Here is a 25,332-nt window from a genome sequence, read left to right as displayed (position 1 = left end):
TTCTATTAAGAGCAATATTTTGAGATTTTCTGCAAAGTTTTTTATAAATGGAATCAACTAAGGTGGGCGGATAGTCTCTATCAACAGCCACAGCTCTTAAATAGTTGAGTTCCGCATTAAGAAGCTCAGGTGAGGAACAAATTTTCATTGCACGATAAACAAATGTCTTGAAAGCTGAATATTTTTGATTAGGAGGGTGAGACGATAATCTATGTGGGGGTAATGAAACAGCAAAAGGTTTGCGATAAACTGTAGTTTCAAAACCGGACTCAGTTCGAGAAACGAGAACATCCAGAAATGGAAGGCAATTATTCTGTTCTTTTTCACAAGAGAATTGAATATGAGGATCAATGGAATTTAAAATAGATAAAGCATCATCAATGCTTAGTTGATCGGGATTCATAAGAACAAAACAGTCATCAACATAGCGAACATAGAATTGAAACTGTAGTTTCTGAAACAACTTGAGCTCAAAGTAATGCATGTAAATATCACTAAGGATGGGGCTAAGTGGGTTTCCCATTGCCAAACCATCCGACATTGTATAAAATTTAGCATTAAAAACAAAGGAACATTGCTTTAGACAAGTTTGAGTAAGGAAAACTAAATCCTCAATTTCCTTAGAAGTAAAATGAAATTCAGACAGTCTACTCTGAAGGCATAACAATGAACCCTCGACCGGAACGTATAAACTTGCAAAATATTTAGTCTCTGTGTTTTCTCCTCTTATGAGTCATAATGTATTCACTGTAAAAAACTCTATCGATTTTGTCAAAAAAATTCAGACTTGCGTTCCAAATAATTCTTTTATGGCTTCTTTTGATGTGAACTCATTATTTACGAACGTTCCGGTCGAGGGTTCATTGTTATGCCTTCAGAGTAGACTGTCTGAATTTCATTTTACTTCTAAGGAAATTGAGGATTTAGTTTTCCTTACTCAAACTTGTCTAAAGCAATGTTCCTTTGTTTTTAATGCTAAATTTTATACAATGTCGGATGGTTTGGCAATGGGAAACCCACTTAGCCCCATCCTTAGTGATATTTACATGCATTACTTTGAGCTCAAGTTGTTTCAGAAACTACAGTTTCAATTCTATGTTCGCTATGTTGATGACTGTTTTGTTCTTATGAATCCCGATCAACTAAGCATTGATGATGCTTTATCTATTTTAAATTCCATTGATCCTCATATTCAATTCTCTTGTGAAAAAGAACAGAATAATTGCCTTCCATTTCTGGATGTTCTCGTTTCTCGAACTGAGTCCGGTTTTGAAACTACAGTTTATCGCAAACCTTTTGCTGTTTCATTACCCCCACATAGATTATCGTCTCACCCTCCTAATCAAAAATATTCAGCTTTCAAGACATTTGTTTATCGTGCAATGAAAATTTGTTCCTCACCTGAGCTTCTTAATGCGGAACTCAACTATTTAAGAGCTGTTCCTGTTGATAGAGACTATCCGCCCACCTTAGTTGATTCCATTTATAAAAAACTTTGCAGAAAATCTCAAAATATTGCTCTTAATAGAACTTTTAACACTAAGAATTTAGTTGTTCTGCCTTTCTTCCCTGGTATTAGTTTTCAGGTTGCTAAGATTCTGAAGCGATTCCAATTCCAAGTGGTATTTTCTCCTATTAATAAACTTTCTTTCTCTTCTCTTAAAGATCCTATTCATCCTCTTAATTGCTGTGGGATCTATAAAATTGTTTGCAATTGCGGACTCGGATACATCGGACAGACCCGCCGTTCTTTGAAATTTCGGTTAAAAGAACATCAAAACTATGTGAGGAAACAACAGCTGAATAAATCCAGTATTGCCCAGCACTGTTGGGAATCAAATCATTCTTTTGACTTTAACTCTTATCAAATTATCCAAAAATGCCCCAATTCGTTGGATCTTGATTTCTGGGAATCTTTCCACATCCTGAGGAACCGTTCTAATTTAGTCAATGATCTTACTGCAATTCCCTATTTTTCTTCTGTGTGGACTCCTTTGTTAAAATTGGTTTAGTTTTTATATTATTTTTTATGTAAACGTCGTACATTTCTTACTTTTATTTTTTTCATTTTTTGCTTTCTTATTTCGTTTTGTGATTAACTAATTCCAATATGTTTATCCTTCACTTTGTTCTTAAATGCATTTCTCCATTTGATACATTGCTTTCACACATAGTTTTTCCCGCTGGCAAATTTATTGCTAATTTATTCAGAGTGGTTTCATTTTTGGACTTTTTGCATTGTTTATGGGTTTTCTTGGAAAATTTATTACTTAACGGTTTTTTTCCTGATGGAATTATATAATAAATTTTGCCTCCAGGTGTCATTTTATCTTTTTTGTTTTTGTTTAATTTCTAGTTTTTGATATTTATACTATCTCCTGTTCCACGGTGTTGCTTTTCTCGGATGACTTTTCATCCAGAAGCTCACACTTCTTTGCATTGAAAAAGGTGTTCCTTGTAACACCGAAACACGTGTCTGCAATATTTTTCAAATATTTGTGCTTTCTGACGTTGGATTACTGACTTTTTGTATGGAAGATGAATTTGTTTTATTAATCACATTCAGTGCCTTCTTAATGATTCCGTATTTTAGAAATATTAGTTTTACCGGAAAGGATTTCAGTTTCTGATTTTAAGGTGGAATACCCTCTATGCTTCAATTTAGAAATATAATGAGTAGTACCCTGTTGTGTCATGTTTTAACAGGCATAAAAGTGTTTAATTATTCATCAATTAGAGATTAAAGAGATATTTAGAGCGGCATTAACTTTGATATTTAAAATATTTTCTTTAACCAAAACGCATTAGCATATCAGAGGAGCTATTGAAGTGGAAATAACTTTTAGATATGAAATAAAAACGAACACTGTAATCCAAAATTTAATACACATCATTGCACATTTAAAAAAAAAATAAATTAAATGCCAAACTTTTTTTTCCCACTTCATATTTGTCTAAAAAAAACCTGTTTGTAGGTATTAACTATATTTTCGCCGGACAGCACTGCATAAAGGCTCTCAAAAGACATTTGCACGACGGCGCCGATCAGGCTTGGCACGAGCCTGGCTGCAAATGCTGAAAAAAAAAATCTTTTTTGTTTTTCCTCAGAATTAAAGATGCTATTTACAAGTTAAAAATCGATTTAAGAGTATCTTTAGTGAGTATTTTATTGTTTATTAGCAACAACAGTGATTCAATTTATTCTCAGGGGTATTTAGTGGACTAAATTGGGTATGGTGCTAAATGGCAATATTTGATTTTGACAAGTTGAAACTAATCATGCTCTGAAAAACATTTTAATGTACCACTGCTGGGGAAAAAGAAAAAATATATATAGAAAAGTAAGCAGACACTTGAACCACTTTTTAAATAAACAAGAGGCTGATTGTTTTTGAGATGTTTCACTGTAGCTTAGACTGTTCCCAGATTTTTTTTTTTTGGGGGGGGGGGGACAGCCCATATTGGAAATGTGTCAGAGCAAGTGGTGGTACTATTTTGTATAATTTCAGAGGGTATCGCATGCCGGTAAAGCCTTGCTCTGGGTGCAGCCTTGACTGAAGTACAAAATATTCTTTGCAAATGGCAAGTCTATATATGGACTATAAGATAATTCTCATCTGCTTAAACCCTGATGATTTACAATTGAAATGTCTAAAACAATATTGTTCTCTTTTAGTGATCATCTTCAAGCCAAACAGTCCTCATCCAGTATTTTCTCTAGAAAAGGTATCAGAAAAACCGATCATGTCTGCACTTTTCATACCCATTCCAGATTCCATTAATGAAGAAATGTCTTGTTTCCACAGCAAATCTCAATTGTTCTTCCTTGATCAAGATCAGGTACTGAAATTTTATTATTTTTCTTTTTGCCCCTTTATGCTTTATCTTTTTGAGTATAACATAAGATAGAGTAGGAAAACCGTTAGTAAGATGGTATGAAAGAAATAGCAATGGAGTGTTTAGATCTGATTCCCAACCTGCGGGCAATCGCCCCCAAAGGGGCGATCAAATTCTTCTAGGGGGCGATAAATTCCTGGGGGGGCGATAGGGGGGCGACCGGTATTCGGATACCTGGTAATGGGAAATTCTTTACCTTTCAAAAACTATATTTATTAAAACAAATCAGTACGCAATTCAGAAATATCTTTCAGAATACCTATGTTGTGTAATACTGAACCAAGCATATGGCAGGTCAAACCAAAGAAAGGGGTCGTTCCCAGAAAATAAGGCATGTATGATGTACAGCTCAATCAAATCTGTTTGGATTTAAAAAAATCCCAAAAGCGAAAAATAGTATATTTTATTTTATTGCCGTTTTCACGAAGAAGAAAAAAAAATCTTGTAAGCACTGTCTGACCGTTGGCACCTGCACATATTTAACACCTGAAAAGTGGATGGATATGTGTAGGAATGGATTTTTGCATTTACTTATCAGTCGTCATTCAGAATCTTGCAATCAGCGCTTCAGCGCATAATTCTATTGTTTGGTTTAATTTAGTGAATTTCTGTTTAATTGTGCATGTTTCGTAGTGTGGAAGTTCGATATGAATTCGAAAAAGAAGTGCCGGCAGTATTCAGCAGAGTATTTAAAATTTGGTTTTGTCACGTCACCGCAAAATGTGCAGTTTCCGCATTATCTTTTTTGCGATAAAACATTTTCTAGCGATAAAGCCCTCACGAATGAAAGAGTATTTGTCAAGAGTACATGGTGACAAATTAAATAAACCTCTTAGTTATTTTCAAGACCTCAAAACAAAGCGGATAAACGGCCAAAGGCGGGTGAATTACTTAGTAGACAAGCAACAGATCTTGACAAAGGGCTTCTTGCTTCTTATGAAGTGTCTCTTTTGATAGCAAAATGTGGTAAGCAACATACAATTGGTGAATCTCTTATTCTACCGGCTGCCAAAAAAATACTTGAAATTTTGCTTGGTGAGGGCTCCAGTAAAAAGATAAGTCTATCCCCCCCCCCTAAAAAACAACAAAGTTTCCAAAAAAAATAGATGAAATGGCTGCTGATGTTGACTGCAAACTCATAAATGTTTTGAAACAAAGTAAATTTGCACTACAGATTGATGAATCAACTGTGACAGATAACAGAGCTATTTTATTAGCTTACGTGAGATTTATTAATGAGCTGAAAGAGATAACTGAGGATACTGATACAAAAGGAACGTCGATTTTTTAAAGTGGTGGGTTTCTTGCACACTTCAGAAAAGAAGTGCCAAAAGTGATTACCATCCATTGTGTCATTCATCGTCAACACTTGGCTGCAAAAAAATTGAGTGGTGTTTACATGAAACTTTACAATTAGTCATTACTGGTAATAACAAGATCAAAGCTAATTCTCTCAAAGATTGCCTGTTTTGAGAGCTTTGCCATGAAAATGATGAAAAATTCGAACTCTTGCTTTTACGTATGTCTGTGAGATGGCTTTCCAAGGGAAACTGTTTGCGCCATTTCTTTCAATTATTCGACTCTATAGCTGAGTTTCTCGACTTGCATGATCCTGCTTTAAGTGAGAATTTGAAACAGCGCAAATTGGAACTTGCGTATCTCACAGATATTTTTGAAAAAATGAACGAAGTCAATATTAAGCTTCAAGGAAACAAGATGAACCTCATCCAGGCCAAAAGCATAATTTCAGCATTCATTGCCAAATTCGAAATCCACATGGCAAATATTGGCCGTAAAGAATTTATCCTGTTTCTGACTCTAAAAAAAAGTTTAATTGTGGATGATGAACTTGCTGAAGAAAAAATTTCAATTTTTATTGATCACCTTGATCAGAAAAAAGAACATGGAATCAAGGTTTGCAGATTTGATCAACTTACAAATTCCTGACTGGACTTTAGACCCATTTAGTTTTGAAGATGTGGATGAACTGGAAAACTCTTTGCAGACAGAGTTTATAGATTTGAAATTTGATTGTGAATCAAAAATTACTTTCAAGCAATACGGTTACGAACTTGCCTGGGTGAAGCTTATGGGTACTTACCCATAACTTTGGAAAAAAGTTGAACAGCTCCTCATCTCATTCCTTTCAACATGTTTAGTTGAAAGAGTATTTAGCTCTATAGTGCAGCTTCTCACGAAGCAAAGAAATAGATTGGACATCTGCCTCAAAGGGGACCTCAGATTAAATCTCACTAATATAAAGCCAGACATCAAAGCTTTAACATAGTTCCATCAAGCACAAGGCAGCCATTAAAAAGGTAAAAAAGAACAAATCTTAACAGTTAAAAGTTTTTAATTTTTCCGGATTTCAATTTAAAAAAAAAGCATGTTACTGAAAAAGTAGTATTCTTATTTTTTCTAAGTATGTAAATGACGTTGGTTAATTAGAGCACTTCAAATTACGTTTTTTCTTCTTTTTTTGAGGGGGGGGGGGAGGGGTTAAGAATAAAAAATTCAGTTTTAAAGCTAATTATTGCTTTATCGTGCACTTTTTGAAGCTTTAAACTAAAATTAGGCATTCAGTAACATTAATCTTCACTAAAATCAGCGCCATTTAATTTGTGTTTTTAAGGGAAGAACGTGGGGGGGGGGGCATAGGTGTAATTTAACTTCCGAAAGGGGCGATGAGCCAAAAAAGGTTGGGAACTACTGGTTTAGATCATCTTTATAATGACCTTTAGGATCAGAGGTTTTAAGGTGTATGTTGTATGCAGTGGCGTTCCTAAAAGGAATGCCTAGAAGGAAGGGACAGTGATTTGTGATGTCTTCTGCTACTGTCCCCTGAAAAAAGCTTTAAATATTTCATGAAAACATGAAGTTCATAAAATTTTTAGACACAAATTTTGGTTTAAGTGTCACAATGAAAATTTACAGTAAAAGACATGTATAAATTATAAATGCATTTTATGTAAAATTTCCTCCAAATGCATGCATATCTTACTGCCTCTTCCTCATAATATTGTAATTTTCATTGAAATTGGATAGTTTAAATTCATTGAAGGTGCATTTGAAGAAACAAATGTCAGAATTTAAGTATCTATGTTATTCATAAACTCTCAAATCCATTTTGGGTAGCAGCCTCCAAAAGGGTGTCACCCCCCCCCCTTGCAGTGACACTATTGGTTGTATGCTACATGTGTTTCTTTAATGAATTACTTAACCCCAAAAATGGTCAGTGAAATTTTTAATCTAACAATTCGTTTGTACATTGGAATAATTTTTAAATGCAAATATTTTTGAAACACTAATTATGCATCTTAATGCAATTATGCATTTGTTCATCATCATTGTTGCTTCAGCAACCCATTATGGGTCCTTACCTTTTCCATAAGTTTATTCCAGTTGGGTCTATTTTTTGCTTGACTTCTCTAATTTGATAGTTTTAAAATCTTCTTCCAAGCAATCCAACTATCTAATTATTGATCTTCCTCTCAGACATCTACCAGTTGCTCATACATTTAGGAGCTTTAGTGGGTAACATGTTTTACCCATCTCATTCTTTATAATTCAATGTATTTTACTACCTCAATATCTCAATAGTTCCTGTACAGTTCTCCATACTCCATTTATTTCCACTTCCCCAAACATACCTCATAGAATTTTTCTTCCAAAAATTGACAGAAGAGACTTGTGCTTTTGATTTATTGCCCTGCAATAGAATTTGTTATCAATCGGAAAATAAATATCCCTTATTATCAGTGGCGGCTTGTGCCTTGAGAAAGTGAGGGGGCCAGATCTTGGGTGCACTCGCACCGACCCCCCCCCCCCCCTCTCCGGTTTTTGAAAAAAAAATATCTTTTTGATATTTAAACTTTCTTAAAATAATTATTTGGGCAAAATACATAAAATTAAATTCATTTTAAACACTGGACAAACTACAAAACACTTAAACTACTAAGCAAATCACGAAAAATATTATTATCATGTTTATGTCCATGATTGCTGGCAGAGTAGTGTACTTTCACCCCATGATTTTCAAAAATAAAATTTAATTTATCAGATAGGGAAAAGCTACAAAATACAGCATGAAAATTTTTAATCTCAGTTAATGTCCAGTACGCTTTCCGGCGCTGCAGTACGCCTGGCAGCATTGGGGGCTGCAAGGGAGGAACTTTCACCCCGTGGCTTTTCAAAATAAATAAATTTTAAAAAGCAATATTAATCTAATATTTTAAAAAGTAATATGTTTAATCTTTAAATAACTAATTATTTTAAATGAGTAAAATTTATTTTATTTTTAGCAAGGCCAAATTACAAAAGTGCAAAAATATTGTGATCAGAGAAATATGTAAAGTTACAAATTAATTAACTTTAACAAATATTAAAATACATCGCAGTATTCACTTTAAAATAAATAAAATAGATAAACTGAATTAAAAAGACTAAAAATAATTAAATTAAAAAACTAATTACAAAAATCTTAGCGATTCACATGCAGATGCATCCTTTTGCATTTGAATCTGCCGGAGCCCATGAGTCAGATTCAGAATTTTTATGCAGGCAAAGGAAAAAAAATGGAACCCTTTTTATTTTCTTCAAATTATTGATAACTCGTCACATTTTCTTTAAAACAACAAGAGCAGTAATTTCAAACACGTAATAATCTCTGTGTGACAATGAGAAGACATTTTTTGAATAAAAAAATAACCTGGTAACTATATGTGCACACACCTATATACAACACACAACAGTGGCGCAACTACAAAATAATTTTCAAGGGGTGGGGGGAGGACATAATAGGAAAAAAAAATCTCAATTCAATTGATTTGATTTGCTCATCAAATCTCTCAATTTTGTAACTTGTTTTAAAACGCAATTTTAGACTATTTTTGGTGATGTTAGGTGAAAGAACGTTACAGCAGAGGACCCCGCGAAAATTTGTAGAAATTGAAGCCTTAAAATGCGGTTATAGGCCAGATTTATTGATGACAGGGTAAGGGATGACGCTCCGGGACTCTCCCCAATAGTTTTTTTTTTTTTTGTTATTTTTCTGAAAAATAAATAGAAATCTATTTCTCCCTCCCCCTCCCCTCCAATTTTTCAATATTGCAGTTCCAAAAACGCAATTGTAGACAAACTTTGAAGATTTTTATGGGAAGGGGTTATGGAGCTCTCCCCTAGTATTTTTTCAAAATTGAAACCTTAAAATCGGCTTGAAGAAAAAATAATCTTCCGATAATCCGAAGCAAAAAAAAGTTTTGATTTACATACAGTTTTAGCAACTAAATTAGAAACGTGAAGAAATAATAACTTTTAAGGTATATTCAAAACTATTGTGAAAAACAATCTAAAAAATGATTTCTCCTCCAAATTGTCATTGTAGTATGCTAATTAATTGAAGACAAAGAGTCAAGAAAGGAGCAAACGGTCTGATCTTGTGCAAATGAAGACTTCTTCCTTTATTGTTGTATGTCGTTTATTTTACATAGCTTGAATTGCGCAGAAAGAAGATTCAAGTTATGTAAAATGAACAACATACAGGCAGAGTAACGATCTTGGCGAATTCTGCTGTAAATATTGAGGTTCAATACGCTGATATTGAAGAAAAACAAATAGGCCGAGGCAGCGTATAAGCCGCACCATTTTTATGCCGCATTAATTTTATACTTTTTTAACAGATAATCCGCAGATTATACGCAGAAAATATGATACAATCTTTTTTTTATTAAATTTCAAGCACATATGCACAAAAAAAAGGAAAATAAAAAGTTGTAAATCATTGTCTGAAAAAATTGAGGGGTTCCGGGCCCCCTCTGGCCCTTCCCAAGAGCCGCCACTGCTCATTATAAAAAACAATTCAATATTTCTATGTTGTTTTTTCTTGCTTTCTCTACGTTTGCTAGCTACATTTACAGTTATCATTCTATGTGTGTATTTATCATTATCACTAGAGACGTACCGAGTAGCACTTTGGCCGAGTAGCCGAGTACCGAGTACTCGGCCTTTCACTACTCGGCCGAGTACCGAGTTACCGAGTACTCGGCATTTCACTACTCGGCCGAGTTAACAAGTACCAATTATGTTTTAAGAAGAACCACTGACACACACGTGATCAATTTTGAACTTATTGGAATAGTAGTAGGTATAGACCTCTTTGTCCATATAAAAGTTTTTAAAACTAAATTCCTGCTGAAATTTAATTTCGCATTATTTAAAAAATTTTGTTTACGTCAAAAATTTTACAAAAAAATTATTTTTAAAATTAAAAATAAATAAATAAAAGGTATGATTGATCAAGTTGGAATTAAGACAAACTATACCAATCTATTTTAGTTCTAGTCCGCCAAACATAAATAATTTTTAAAAGCAAATGTGCAGGAACACTGCACACATGTGTTTCTGCATTAGAAGGAACGTCTTTATCGGTGCATAAAATGTGAGCTAACAAATGTTAAGACATTCGACAAAAAAATCCGACTTTTGTCGGATGCTTTTAAATCTACAAGCTCACATTTTGGAATTTCATGTAACGCCAAAACACGTGTCTGCAATGTTCCTGCACTATGCTTTTAATGTTGTTTTATTTCCCTTTTTCTTAAGCAAAGGAATTTTTATATTTCTTATAACTAATTTTTGTTTGTAGCAAAAATCTATTTTTTGTGTAAAAATTTCATATTTTCTATACTTACCTTTTTTGCACAATTTTTAATAAATAAGTTTTATTAACTTTGGGGACATTAAAATAAAGATTTATTTCATTAAAGCATTAAAAACTTCATTATTCTCAAAATTTAAAATTGACTTGTAAAATGATTGCAGAATATTTAATATGCTTGCGCTTTTTTATAAATTTTAATATCTGTCTTGGACAATATTCAATTTTTTGCAACTACTCGGTATTGGCCGAGTATCTGATCAAAATTTGGCCGAGTACCGAGTACTCGGCAAATTGGCCGAGTATGCCGAGTACCGAGTAGTTACCGAGTACTCGGTACGTCTCTAATTATCACATTACTAATTTTATTCTTTTGCTGTAATAAGGATATAGTTCATTAAAAATTTTGAATTAAGGATAAAAGTTGAAATACAGTAGACCTCTTGTTATGCGGCACCTATTGAGAGACAACCAAAAAAGAGTAGCTTATTCGTAAAATCAATATAAACGAAGTCATGAGAAATAGGCATTCATCTAACACTCATGTAACTCATCTGCATCTGCATTTTTTTTTTTTTTCATAATGGAATACCTTCTGAAATGAAAACAACAAAAGAAAATTAGCTTATCAACTTTTTGACAGAATAAATCTTAAAATTTTCCAGCTGTGTTCGATGCAATAAGAATTTAAACAATAACTGAAACTGCAGCGAATTCAAATGAATCGAAAACACCCCTCTTTTGTTCCTTAACTAGGAAGGGAATTTCTGTTAAAAATGAAATGTGTTTTGTAGGGTGGTGTCAAATTTAGAGCGTATTATATCCATATGCTTACCTATCAACATTGATCATTGCTCAGCCGCAGCACTTACCTTACTTTGACCTAAATAACAAATGCAACCGGCATCTTTAAAGAATCCTTTTATGAAATACCTAATATGAATGTCATAAAATGTCAAATAATTTTAGTTGACGTTTCCAAAATATTTTAAACATTTTTTTTTTTTTTTTGAGTTTGAATTTTTGTAGCATTTACAGAAAATTCATAGCATTTGGAAGATATGCAAGTGATTGATATAACAAGCCACAAAATGACAAAAAGTTATATTGCTGTTTTAATTGTAACTTGTTAGAAAATGCTGATTGCAGTGGAATTTTAGCCACCACTTTGTTGGCACTCAGCTCCGTAGAGATAGCATCTGCCTGAAACTCAGTTATCGATCATTCTAGACTGACAAGTCCACAACAAGGACCAAACTGCACTCTCTGGATGTCATGGCCAGGCTGTTGATATTTTGCATTTATCTGCTAACTTATACTGCAAAACAGGGGACTCCAAACTTTTCGGCCAAAGGGCCATATTTGAAATTTTCTCGAGACTGCCGGCCAATACCGTCCCCTCCCCTTCTCCTCCAGTTAGAGGTTACATCATACAAAATTGTATCATGCAAACATACATTATGTTGAATTTTTCTTAGTTAATCATCATAAATTATTATTCGTGAAAAAATACCATTCCTTGCCTGTTAGAAACATTTTGTATCACCTTATTAATCCCTTTTTTACTTAGGAATATTCTCCGAGATCTTTGTCGTGTCAGAAAGAGTCGGGAGAAATAGGACAGTGCTGCATCTTCGTTAAAACAAAATATGAAAATTTCCAGCTTGTAATCTAACTTTTATCCAATTAGGGATCTTATTGTCCTTAATTTGTAATGAAACAAAGTGCAAAAAATGTAACGACTTTTTAAGTGATAGACTAAGGGGCATATATAACTCTAACAATATTCAATCAAATCAAATACAATCAATAGTGTCCCCCAGTAGCACAACCAAAAGTTTCCTTTGCTCTCCCAAGAAGCAAATTTCTCGCTAGGATACTGGTAGCTAGAATTCGATCGAATTGAACATAACCCTAAAATAGAAAACAGGAACTGAGTTATTCGATGGTACTGAATACTTTTAACGATTGATATTGCATTTGTCCTAATGTATGTGTGAAAAGTAAAAATCAGGCAATGTAAATACATAAGAAATCCCCACAGTGTAATTAAATATAGCGAATAATTATGACTTTAATGATTTATTGATCTAAAAGTTGGCCGGCTGCTGCAGGTAAGATTTTATATGCTCACAGGCCACTTTTGGCCCACAGAGCCATTTTGGAGACCCCTGCTCTAAATATTTCCTCTAAAATGCATTTCAAATCAAGCTATTGTCAAGGTGTTTTATTTTCTTTTATATTTTACAGAATCTCTTCACGCTGACAGATGATCCCGAGGTTGAACTTGAATGGAAACATAAAACTGATAAAAAGGTATGTTTGTATGTACATGAAATGCAACAGCTATTCTTTGCATTGAAGCATAATAAATATATTTTATGATTTAGCTTCTATTATGTTCTTCAGGATCTCTTAATGTTTTAAAGTATACGGTGACTACACATTTTCATACCTGCCAACCTTCAAAGAAAAAAATCCAGTAGATTTTTTCAATGTGGCGTAATATTGCTTTTTTCCATGTTATTGAGTGGAAAATAGGGATTTTTTTATTATCTCTTAAAGTACAATCATTTGCAAGTTCCTTGAGTCATATACATAGAGATTAATTAATGAAAATATTAAATGGAAGAATAAAAGTTAAAGTAATACTTTTTCAATGAAAAGTTCAATTGAAAAAAAGAATTTCAATTATCTGTAAAAATACAATCATAGACAAGTTTTTTCAGGTCTTCAACACCATTTAATCTATTTTTTTCAGCCGCAAAGTGCCCGATAATAGCGGTCGTTTTGTGTACAACAAGATATGTTGTAATTAAGCAACATAGGCTTAGCGATGAGTGCGCGAAGTGAGATTGCAAACGTAAACAAGAATTGATGTTGCCAGATTCCAATGTGCTAAAGTTTCAAATTAAGTAGAAAGCTTTCAAACCATGGAGTAAAAGCACTAAAACAATGTAAAAATTTAAAATTTTTTTTTTTCCAATAAAATCCCTAAATGGAGGGATTTTTTTTAAAAGAGATTAATGAAAACTGGGAGATTTTCAATAAAAATCGGGAGACCGAGAGAAATGTTAAAAATCCGGGAGTCTCTTGGAAAATCCAGTAGAGTTGGCAAGTTGGCAAGTATGCATTTTTGAAATTACAGTGAAACTTTTCTGGAGCGACCATTCTCCATTCCTAAAAAAAGTGGTTTGGAGGTTGGTCACTCTTGGAGCTCAGTTTCAAACACACAAAAACAATTATAGCACCAACAAAAATTATTATATTCCACGTAAAGTATGTTAAGAATGTTATGATAAGAATATATTTGAATAGAGAAACTAAAATTTTTATTTTTGTCTGCTTAAGATTTTTTGTTTTTTCTGAAACATCTCTTGTTTTTAGTTCATCCTTTTGCTACAAAAAGTGATTATTAATGTACTTATTATTCTTGTGATCTGAATGCAACATGAGCATGTCTAGTTCTCATATTCGAATGAGCTAAAAGTAGATTCTGACCTCTAAAATTCCGTAGAAAAGCACCCGCTCCATTCGTAAGCAGCAACTAAATTTTGAGAACAATTTTTTAGAAAACTACTTGTCCTTATCTTCCTCCCACAATTGACGGAAATGTGCCTGACTTGCCGGGAGGTATGCAAGTCTCACCTTGCAGGGTGTCGGCACACCTGGAAAATCATGGTTTTCCGGAAAAAATGCTCAAAAGTCATAATAACTGACAACTGGTCATGGGTTTTGAGTTCAAGAACATGCATATTTATTGAATTGTACAGATTAGATTCAAAATTTACGCATCTTAGTTGTTTCTTACACTTTTACGCGTTAGTCCAGATTTTTCACATTTCAAAATCCGATTGCATCTGCTTCTATAATACTCACTCGTTTTTCTTTGCTATGTGATTCTACTGTTAGGACATTTATAATTATGTGTTTAGTAGTATTTTTAACCCTTATATGTCGAATTGTGTAGTTAAGGACTTATAGACTTCTAATTTTGTCGCTCTCATTCGACTCAAAAATTTTAAGTCATCTGCATCCCCGTTGATATTCGGGAGACTCATAAAAGTTATCATTAATTTTAAGAAGTGCCTTAAGTTAATGAAGATTTTAGAAAATAAAATTGGTCTAAAAAGTTAATTGAGGAGGTTTAGAACATCAGTGAGATACAGAAATCAGGGAATTTTAAAGACTAAAATTTTAAAAGTTCAAAAATGATGCAAAAATCACAAATGCAGGATTTTTTTCAATATTTGTAGCACATTCTAAAATTTAGGGGGAATATGTATTGCTTAGTGACAAGTTTTTTAAAAAAACTTCTAGCTTTAAAAAAAAAGTTTGATTCATTATTTGTTTTTGAAATAATATATTTATTTTAAAAATTCATATGAAAAAATGCAATGACTATGTGCTTATTATTTTTGTTTTTTTTCTTTTTATGTAAATAATAAATTAAAATAATGTATTTATATTTTTTATGTAAATGATGAATTAAAGTAATTTAGCTAAGTAATTACTAGATTTAATTGAAGTAAAAAATGAAGTGGTAGAATGTCACATTATACTTTTTATTTTACTCCATGTGCCCCAAGATCAAAAATTCTCTTTTGTTCTCTCTGAAAGTGTTGTTGAGCTGTTAATCTTGCAAAAAATAAGAAACTTCATCTTCCTCTCTTCAAGAATTAAGTAGTAATAATTGTAATCTTGTTTGTATAAACTCGTCTCTTTCAAGACCTGTCTGTATGCACTTCTCGAATCTGTACTTGTTAATTCTTGAAGGGGTAGGGAGTATCCCTGACTTCATAACACAAGACTGGTGGGCTTCAACTGTTATAGGATCCAAAAAGTTAAACATGTGGATTGTACCATATTCAGTAAGAATTATTTTGTGAAATAAGTAATACATTAAGAGCACAAGACATTAATTAAACCATCAAAATTTTTCTAGAAAGCTTGCTCTTTTTTTTTCTTTTTGAAGTATTAGCAACAAAGAGCAAGTTACTTTTTGTATTAAAAAAAAAAAAAAAAGATGGACAATTAAAGGAGAAGAAATAATTTTGATGCTAAAGTTAAATTAAAAAATCATCAAAATCTGTATTTTCCATTAATTTCATTATTATACTTCAAAAAACTTCCTCATTAATTGAAGAAAAAAAAAAACTCTAAGGCTATAGTAAAAAGTCAGTGTCCTTTACTGCAATTTAAGTCTTTACTTAATATTGTGTAACTTATTTCTTTTGTCATTCCAGATCGTTGTTAGTAGGAATATTCCTTTGACACCATTTGGAATGTTGAAAGCAGAACACTCAGTCACCGATGTCACTATGACGGAACCAATTGAGCTGGATGTAAATTTAAACAATAATAAGGTAGGTGGTATTTTTAAGAATAATTAATGTACAGTAGTGTTGATTTTTGTTCAATCACTCATTCATTTGATAGTTTTAAAAAATGCTAATTTTTCTTTTATCCCCCTATTCAGGATATGTTTGAAATTTCATGTCCAACATTAATGGACCCTCTTGCTCTGTGCTCATCCATATTGCCTACTCTGCTAATTTCTGCAAAAAAGTAAGTTGTCTATCTTATTTAAGAGAACTTGTAATTTGATTACTTTAACATACTACCGAATTAATGCTTTTTACATATCAATTGTTGTGATTTTAATGTAAATTGTTTTAGTAAACTTCCTTTTTACCTGAGGAAAAAATCCTTTTATTTTGTAATTAATTTTAAAACTTTTAATGAAACATATTTTTGAAATGCCAAAAATGAGCAAATTAATATAAAGTCATGCTGCACAGTAAACCCTCATTTTACGCAGGGGTTACGTTCCTCAGAAATGCAGCGTAAATCAAAACCGCGTAAATTAAGACTTAGTATTAACGTTAAAATAGGGTTTAAGTTCTGTAGATAAAAAAAATTACATCATTCTAGTGATGACTAACTGTCTAATAAATTTAATGTGTACTTATATCGATTTCTATGCACAACATGCATAAAGAAAACACAAATTAATTTAATATTTATGAAAAGAAGCTGGCTATGATAGTCTTTTGGCAGTCAAGAGGTTTTCTCTGTAGTTCTTTGCAGAGCATTATTAACACATCTATGATCATTTTCATGATAGAATCTTCCTTCACTAACAAATCAGAAAGATCATTTCTGTTGTCAAGGAATGGCTCAAAATTTTCAATGCTAACGTTTTTTGGTTCTGCTGTTTCTTTGGTAATTACTGTGTCATCGATGTCGGTATCCTTGTTGCTTTTGTCCTGCTTTGTCACTTCTAAAAGCTCTTCGAATGAGTTCTGAACTGTGTGAGTTTAATAACTTGACTTCACGAAAGAGCTCTAGAACCAATTACATTAAAAGGTTTCCAGTGGCCGAAGTTCGATTATTAGCCTGCCAAAATGCAGTTTATTACGTATCATCTGAAATCTTTAGGAGTTTGGATTTTGAAAGAGGGGAATATTTTATCTGTTTGCATTGCCGCCCTCGCATAAAACCAAAACTCATCCATGTAAAATAAAATAAAAGTGTCAAATCTTAAACCCCGTAAAACAAACCCGCGTAAAACGAGGGTCTACTGTATTTATCTGCTAGCATAGGTCTTCAAATATATTTAGCTTACCAGTACTCATCAGTAATTTATCTGGAAAATGCTTTCATTCACATTTCATTTGCTAATTAATATTGATACAACAAGCCATATTTATGTTAAGCAGTTGAAATTATTTTCATTGAACCTAAAATCATCGAGGCATCTGAAATTTCAGTATTTTAACTGCTGAAAATTGATATAGCTGCAGTGAGCAAAATGTATATTTATTTTTTATTTAGTACACTCACGAACAAGGGTTTGTAGTTATATGTGTGCACAGAGTATGTTTTAACAAATTGTAGAAACTTTTTTAGTGTGTTTTTACGTATCATAGCATAACATTTGCATTTATTTTTCAGTTGCAATGAAAACTATAAATATTTTGTATATATTCGGCAGCATGTCATTCTTCTGCGCAGTCCCTAATAATTTTGAACTGGAATATCTCTTTGAATTTTCATAACAAATGCTTCTTTTTTTTTCTTTGTTGATATTATATTTTAATGGAGATTAATTCCCTAATTGCAGTGTGGGGGACTGGAAGACCATTTAAAAAGTTAGATTCTGGATGTTTTTATGAATTTTTTTTGCTTCAATTTTTTTATATCTTACCTCTGCATCTTATTTTGACAATTTTTGCAATTGGAAGTATGCATTTAGTACTAATGGTTGTGAAAATAAAGGTTTTGCAGGTTTAATGGGAATGTGCTGTATTGCTTTTTCTCAAATAGAATATCATATAAGGAATAATATTTTATTTTTTTTTCTTTGTCTTTTGAAATTTTAACTAAAGCAGTGGGCTGAAGGGTTGTTAAGTTAGCTGAAATAATTTATATGAGGTTAACCCTACATAAAAAAATATTTTTTACAAAATTTAAGAATGAAAGTGCATGGATTCTTGAGGAGCAAAATTGCTTATCTACTAACAATGTTATTAATCTTTGGACAAGAAATAATTATTTAATATTCCTGAATTCGAAAAATATCATTGCTTTCATTTTAAGATGAAATTTAAAAACCGAAACGTATCAAAATGTAGATTGCTGTTATGAATTTGAATATTTGTTAAGCTCAGTTATTTAAGAATCCAACATTACTTCTCAATTAGAACTGCATATATGATTGGATTCCATGCTTATATGTGAGAATTTGTCAGAAAGTCTTGGAGAAAATCTTTTGAGGAATGTTATTCACAGGGAGGGGAGGGGGGACTTTTTGCCAAACAGTTGGCTTACACACAAGTTTTCCTGTGCATGAGATATATGATGAAGGAACACAGTTGTTAATTTTTAATTCAGTCTAACTCTGAAAATGTCAAACTTGGCAAAAGATTTTTTTTACAGCAATATATATCCTTCTTTATTTTCATTTGCAATTCTATAGTAACAGTTGTGAAATTTACTTTTTAATACATCACTATGTTTGTTTGTATGGGGGAAATTTTGTTCCTGAAAATATTTTTGGCACAGAATGTAGCGGAGAATTTCTGGGAGGGGGGATTTTCCATTCCTGAGCAGATTGTGAACTGCATTAATAATTTTGATTACTTTAAATTTTAGGACTCCAAAGATTCCAGAGCCAACAACAGATGGAAAATCAGAGTATTATGATTCAGAAGAGAAACAAAGTAAAAGCGAAGATGTGGGTTATCTTTCATCAAATGGAAATTTTTTCACGGACTTTAGTTTTTTAAGAGAAGTTTTTAGCTCAAAGTGAAAATAATATGTAAATAATAAAACAAATTATTAATGGAATGTTATTGTTCATATTTTTTGAATAGGCATGTATTAGAATTCTATTAGAGAAGAAAATTTCTTAAATGAAGAATCAAAACTCTTCTTTAAAAATACAGTATTAAGTTTACAGTATAAAGTTTTTAAGATGGTAATTACCAGTGGCAGTAGGAAAAGCAAACTAGGGCCCTTTCAACAGTCTGCAATTTCTGGGGGCTGCTAATTCACTCTATATGCATTTTTTATTTGAAACTTGAAGGAAGATGGGCGGTGGTTTTAACATTTGCCCAGACTGGGAAAAATTGAAGATCTAGCTCTGGTAGTTACCATGAACTTTTATGTTGGTAATCACAACTTATGTTAACTTGCACAATTAGTGCCAACCTTTACATTTTTGAAAAATAATGCAACATTTTAGTTCATAATGCAATGGTGCATCTTTATTGCTGATAAAGTGCTGGAATAAATTGTCTCCAGAAAAAAAATACTTGTGTAAAATTTTGTCGACCACTCAACTAGGTACATTATAGCTTAACGTACACAAATATATCACATTGTCATAGCGGTAATCTGATGAGCAAAATATGGAAAAACATTTTTAATTTTGCGCTTTCCGTGTAAACATGATCTTAATATATAAAAATCTTCTGTGTGGACTTTTGTCACCATAAGGCTTTTAAATGGCTGGACCAATTTTGATCAAATTTTTTGTGTGTAATTAAGTTGTGGCAAGCATGGTTTTGAAGCGCGATGGATCGAATCGGAAACGTTTTTGTTAATTAATTTAAACATTGGATGGTTATATCTCCCAAATGATTCATATTTATTTTAACCTATTGTTGAGCGAGAACTGAAATAAATATTTAACCTGTTGCCAAAGGACAATAAGAAACCCAGCTCTGCTTTTTGTAATGAAATTTCCTAATGTGGCATGTGAATTGAGAAGAGATAAAACGTAGAGAGAGAGAGTGAAGCCTTCATTTCTCTCTTGAAGGCAACGATTTTAGGTCAGGTGATGTATTTTAAAATAAAGTACTGGAAGAAATCGGGTACACATATCTTCTTTCGTTGTAATTGAATCATGTGATGACTGGAAAGTACCATACCTAGCAACATTTGTTTCTCGGCTCAAATACATCCGAGTTCCGGCACCAATGGTAAGAACACTTTAAGGATTATTAAACTAATCAGTACATAATTAAGGGAAAAGATAGTGGAATTTGAAGGCAAAAATTTTTATTTTAGTCTAACAGGGTAACTCTGTACACAAAAGATCAGTGCAGTGGAAGATTTTTATCTTTTGTGGAAAGAACAATGTATGAAGATCATCCAAGTATGCAAGGAAAGACAGCAATTGAGACAAATGCTCAGAGAGAGAGCTGGATTTAAAAGTTCGTTCAAAAGATTGGACCGCTAATCGGTCGGAGTTGGCTTCGTTTACTGATTGGCTGGATAGCAGTAACGTGGTGGCTTGGCGACTTTGGCCATAAATAATAGAGTTACATGATTATTTTTTTTTAATTTTAAAGCTACTGTTAAGGAAATTTATTGTATTTTTTGTTTATTTGGCAAAGTATTCTAATTGGCGGGATTTCCTGTTTGTTCTAGATGGGTAGTTAGTGTTTTACACTTAATTTCTGAGAATGATATTTATCCTTTGAGTATGACTGAAGGAATAAACCATACAATCTATGAAGATCTTTCAAGTACGCAAGAAAATAGTTAATGAAACAACTGCTCAGTGGGCATTAGATAAATCAAGTTGTAATAAATACACGCATTCTGACATCAAGAATCTTAAAAAAAATATTCTTTTTACATATTTTTCTAACAAAACGGTTCAAACACATTGCAAATTGAAAAGTTAAAATATTTCAAAGTTTGAACAGAACAACATCTGTCAGGTTCTCTACTAGTGTAGTTATATATGTATAAAAAGGAATCTGGTAAGTTTGGGCTAAAATATTATTTTGTAAAGCATGTAGGGCAGCAAATAAATTAATTTAATAATTTGTATTTGGTACCCCTTACCTTTTGTTATTAAAAAAAAATAAAAATCATATTCAATTCAAATATTTTTCAAATCCAAAAAAATATTTAAGAAAATTTCAATAAGTAAAATGTGATGTATGTTATAAACGAAGTAACCTTTTTGAAACATGAAAGCTTAAAGCTGAATTATTTATGTTAATTATAAGAAGACTTAATTCTATACTAGGGAAATAGAAAATCAAGAATAGCGAGCATGTTTTATATGTGCTCCTGTATATTCGAAAAAGAGGAATTAGCATTGATATCAACCACCTATGGGTCATGGCTGAATTGGTACCGGAACACACTAGAACGATATTCTTTACATTTAGTAAATTACCGCCCAATTAGCCACGGCTAAAGCAGAAATACACTGCCAGCTCGGTCATTTCCAGCCGAGGACTGCATTTTCGTGCTTATTAGCACTCATCAGCTCGGCATAGGAAAGTGACTGAGCTGGAGATGGAAAACCTCATAAGGAAGCCAAGAGTGCCAAACAAGTTGGTAGCTAATGTAGAATTAGCAGACCAGACGAGTGACCGAAGCAATGATTCGGTTCAACTCGAAGATTATTCCGGGCTGATGAGTGCTAATAAGCATGAAACTGCAGTCCTTGGCTAGAAATGACCGAGCTGGCGGTGTATTTCATGTATTCCTTTATATTATTACTTTTCTAGAAAATAATATACTATCTTAGATGAAATTGGTCATAACCCAATGATTTCTCAATGATATTAGTTGCTGGAAAATGTGTGCATTCCTCTTCCATGTAAAGGTAAAAATTGTTTGTCAAAATGTGAGTTTTCATAATGTTAAATTTTTCTCTAACGTTCATAGAAGGCCCCAAAGCAGAATACTTGACGATGTTTTGCAACATAAAATCATTTGACCAAAATTTTTCTGCAAGTACTTCAAACATTGTATACACAAGCAACCAAGGTGACCTTTTCCACAAATCGGGAGCCCTAAATCAAAATCGTTTCATGCAGGAGGTTTTTTTTCCAGTTTTTAAAATTTCACTGTTGCTATGCATTTCTGTAGAACCTTAACTGATCGAGAATCTCCAAAAATATTTTATATGCATTCTAAAATTCATAAAAAGAGCAAAGATACAAAATTTTATAAAATTCCAAACCCATTAATCAAATTACCTTTTTCTTTTGGTATAATTTTACTTGGCATGAATAACAATTAAAACATTGTTAAAAAATAATTAAATTACTAAAATAATACATAAAATGAGTCAAATTAGGGTAGCGTACAGGGTTGGCAGGTTTCTGCCGAGGCGGTAAAAACCACTGGTAGAAACCGGTTAAAACCGGCATGGCAAAAACCCCTTTCTGCCACATTTATGGCAGAAACTGGCAGAAACTCAAAAAGTGACATAAATGCAATTCCTGACATACAATATAAAATGTATAAGAAAAATAATTAAATATTAACCCAAATACAATTTATTTACAACACTATCACCATTCAAAATCAAATTTTACATTGTTTTCACACTGCAGCAGCCTGTAACAAAATAAAAGTTTTGACGCTGTTTCTAAACCTAACCAATTTCCCAATTTGTTGTGCACAACGGAGAAATTTGAAAAGATTCTTTCAATCCCAGCAGAACTAGTTGGCATTATCCTCAAAGAACAAGCAAGATTCACAATACTTTCATCTATAGCACATTTTTTGAAACTGGACCACCATGCGGTATTTGGAGTAGTTGTTACAACGTGATTGGAAAAATATCTTTTGGAAAAAGGGGCCGATTTGTTTTGTAAAGCAATGGTATAAGGTACATAATCAGGGTACATATTTGTGAGTAAAGTGCGGGCACTTTCTTCTTGATTACATGATAAATTTACTCCCAAATACTTGGGATGGAGCATATAGGCGAGTAAATGATTATCAATAACTGCTTGATTAAGCTCTTTGAGAATAGCTTTATTAAGTTATATTAAGTGTAAAAGGACAAATTCTTGTATTTTAGAGTTTAATGAAATAAAATAAATCTGTATTCATTTAAATGTTTGATATATATATTACACTTTATATTAAATGCAAACAAAATAATTATAAACAACAAACTGAAAAATTTGTTACGTTTACGACATTACAAGGCTAAAATTTCTAACACATAGCAATTTCAACTATGATAAATTTTACTTTGCTGTGGAAATGTCAGTCTTGTTATTTAACATATTTTTACACTAATTATTACTATTCTATTAAGTTTTTGCAATGACGAAATGGAGTTATATTTTTCATTTTACTTAATTGCCTGTCATTAAGTAATTACTAGAGTTATTAAACATGTTTTCTAGTTTTTGCCAGTTTCTACCAGTTTCTGCCGGTTATAACCAGTTTCTGCCACTGGCAGGGCAAAAACCAGTTTCTGCCGGCAAAAAGCCAGCCCTGGTAGCGTATGATAAAACACTTCAAAATATTCTAAATATTTGAAATATTTTTAGGATGCAAAAGGATTGAAATCGCAAACAAGACACGCGGCGGTGGAGCTGTTTCAAAACGTACGTTTATGGAGGAAATTGCATAGCATAAAGATTGATTGGAACAAATAAAGATAATGGGAACTAAAAACAATAAAAAATTAGAATCTTTGAATCTTTTCAGATTTAGAACATGAAATTTTTGCAAACTGCCGATTTTCTACAAATACCTTTCTTCAAGAAAACTTTGCACAAATTTTCTGCAGATTTCTTTTAATTAAAAGTAAATCTAAAGATCCTGCAAATGACTTAACGAATTCAACATTTTTCGCGAGCTTTCCGCCGAGTTATCGCTTTCCAGGAGTTTTAGATTTCTTCTAGTTTACAGAAATCCGATGAATTTGTGCAAAATTCTATCTTGAGTGCGAATATATTAGCAGAAGATCTGCAGATTTCCTGGAGAAATTTCACAGAAATCTGTAGAATTTCCGCACAAAATTTGAGATCTCAGATCACATTTGAACAGAATTGTTCTGCAGCTCAGGCATCTGTTCTGGGACGTATGTCGCAAATATAGTAGTATTTTGCTTTGGGGAAAGAAGGTTAAAAACCAGTAATAGTAAAAATAATTAAATTTGGATTCATATGCTGATTGCATATTTCTCATTCTTCATGAATATTTGGAAAAAATAAACTCAAATTTATGAAAAATTTGTGTTTTGGACCATTTGTTCCCCTGATAAGCAGGATTCCCACAGGTCGGTAAGAATCTGAAATTGTCAACAAATTTTATTTTGATCGAAAAAGTTGGGAAAAATCAATAACATAGTCAAAAACCTAGAAAGTTATGAAAACGGGCCTGGAAAACTATTCTTTTGCATCATAAACTGTTGCAGTAAGAAGGTTATGTTCTTTACTTACCAAAACTAGAATGAATAGACTTATTTGCACGAAAAGCAAGTACTTACCCAAAGACTACTTATATCAGCGGAAAAATGAAGATATCAAAATATTTACTAGTTTGGATTTGCATATCTTTCAAAGGAAATCATAACTTTTTAGAAAGCTGCACATTCAAAAATCATTAATAGATTTTCATGGAAGTTTTTCTGGAAAAGTTCATTTCTCACAGTGAGTGAGAATATTGAATGTCCCAATTAGAATAATTCGAACAAGTTGAAACCTAATCAGTTTTATCTTCTAAGATATTTCTCTATAAAGCATAATTTGAAACTTATTAAAAATCTTTTTGACAAAATGAAACATTTTTAAATTACATAATAATTTATTAAACTTTTGTATATACAGTTTATACAACAAAGTAGAGATCATTTAATAAAATTAATTGACTTTTTTAACAACACATAAAGAGAATTTAAGGCATATTCAGGTGAATTGAGCAATAAATAAAATGCTGAAGATGTTTTAAATTCTACATATGGAAAAAGTTGTCTAAAAAAATAATGTCATTAAAAAATCTCAAAATTAAAGTAAATAGTGAAATGTATATATACATATATGTGAAAATACATATGATGCAGATTTTATCCCTACAAATATAAATGTTTTTAAATAAGATTAAAATCTTTAAAATAATTTTTTTTTCTTGTAAAATAGATGAATTTAAGTTAAAATTATAACAATATAAAACATTTTAAGAAAGAGCTCTTGTATTCTACTTTTTTCATTCTCATATTTGATTAACTTTATGCATGCAGACTACAAACATAATATCAGTGCTGATCAGCTATTCCAGCAATGACAGATACAAGGTGCTTAAAAAACTATAAATATTTGCTGCCAAAAACTATGACTTTGATAGAATACTATTATAAAACGGATACAATTTCATAACGAAATCAGTCACAGTACATTTAAAGCAAAATTACCTTCGCATCAAAACCATTTTTGAATTGTCAACTAGATTGATTTTAAAAAAATCAATATATCACAATAAATAAGTCTGCTCAGTATTCC

At 32.1% G+C, this 25,332-nt stretch overlaps 1 protein-coding gene across 1 annotated transcript in view; it reads left to right on the top strand.

Moving 5' to 3' along the window:
* The window catches only part of LOC129229637 (WD repeat-containing protein 75-like), a 91,084-nt gene extending 72,180 nt beyond the window's left edge, over positions 1–18,904 (top strand). The window contains exons 16-20 of the mRNA XM_054863991.1: positions 3,677–3,840; positions 12,803–12,868; positions 15,799–15,918; positions 16,032–16,120; positions 18,710–18,904. Coding sequence (XP_054719966.1) covers positions 3,677–3,840; positions 12,803–12,868; positions 15,799–15,918; positions 16,032–16,120; positions 18,710–18,866 — 596 coding nt within the window. The 3' untranslated portion in view covers positions 18,867–18,904. The remainder of the gene's footprint in view (positions 1–3,676; positions 3,841–12,802; positions 12,869–15,798; positions 15,919–16,031; positions 16,121–18,709) is intronic.
* Positions 18,905–25,332: the final 6,428 nt, after the last annotated feature.

Source organism: Uloborus diversus, chromosome 9 (assembly GCF_026930045.1).
Source record: "Uloborus diversus isolate 005 chromosome 9, Udiv.v.3.1, whole genome shotgun sequence".
In the NCBI taxonomy this organism is placed as follows: Eukaryota; Metazoa; Arthropoda; class Arachnida; order Araneae; family Uloboridae; genus Uloborus; species Uloborus diversus.
Note: the sequence above shows the minus strand (reverse complement) of the source record. Positions and strands in the feature narration are given on the sequence as shown.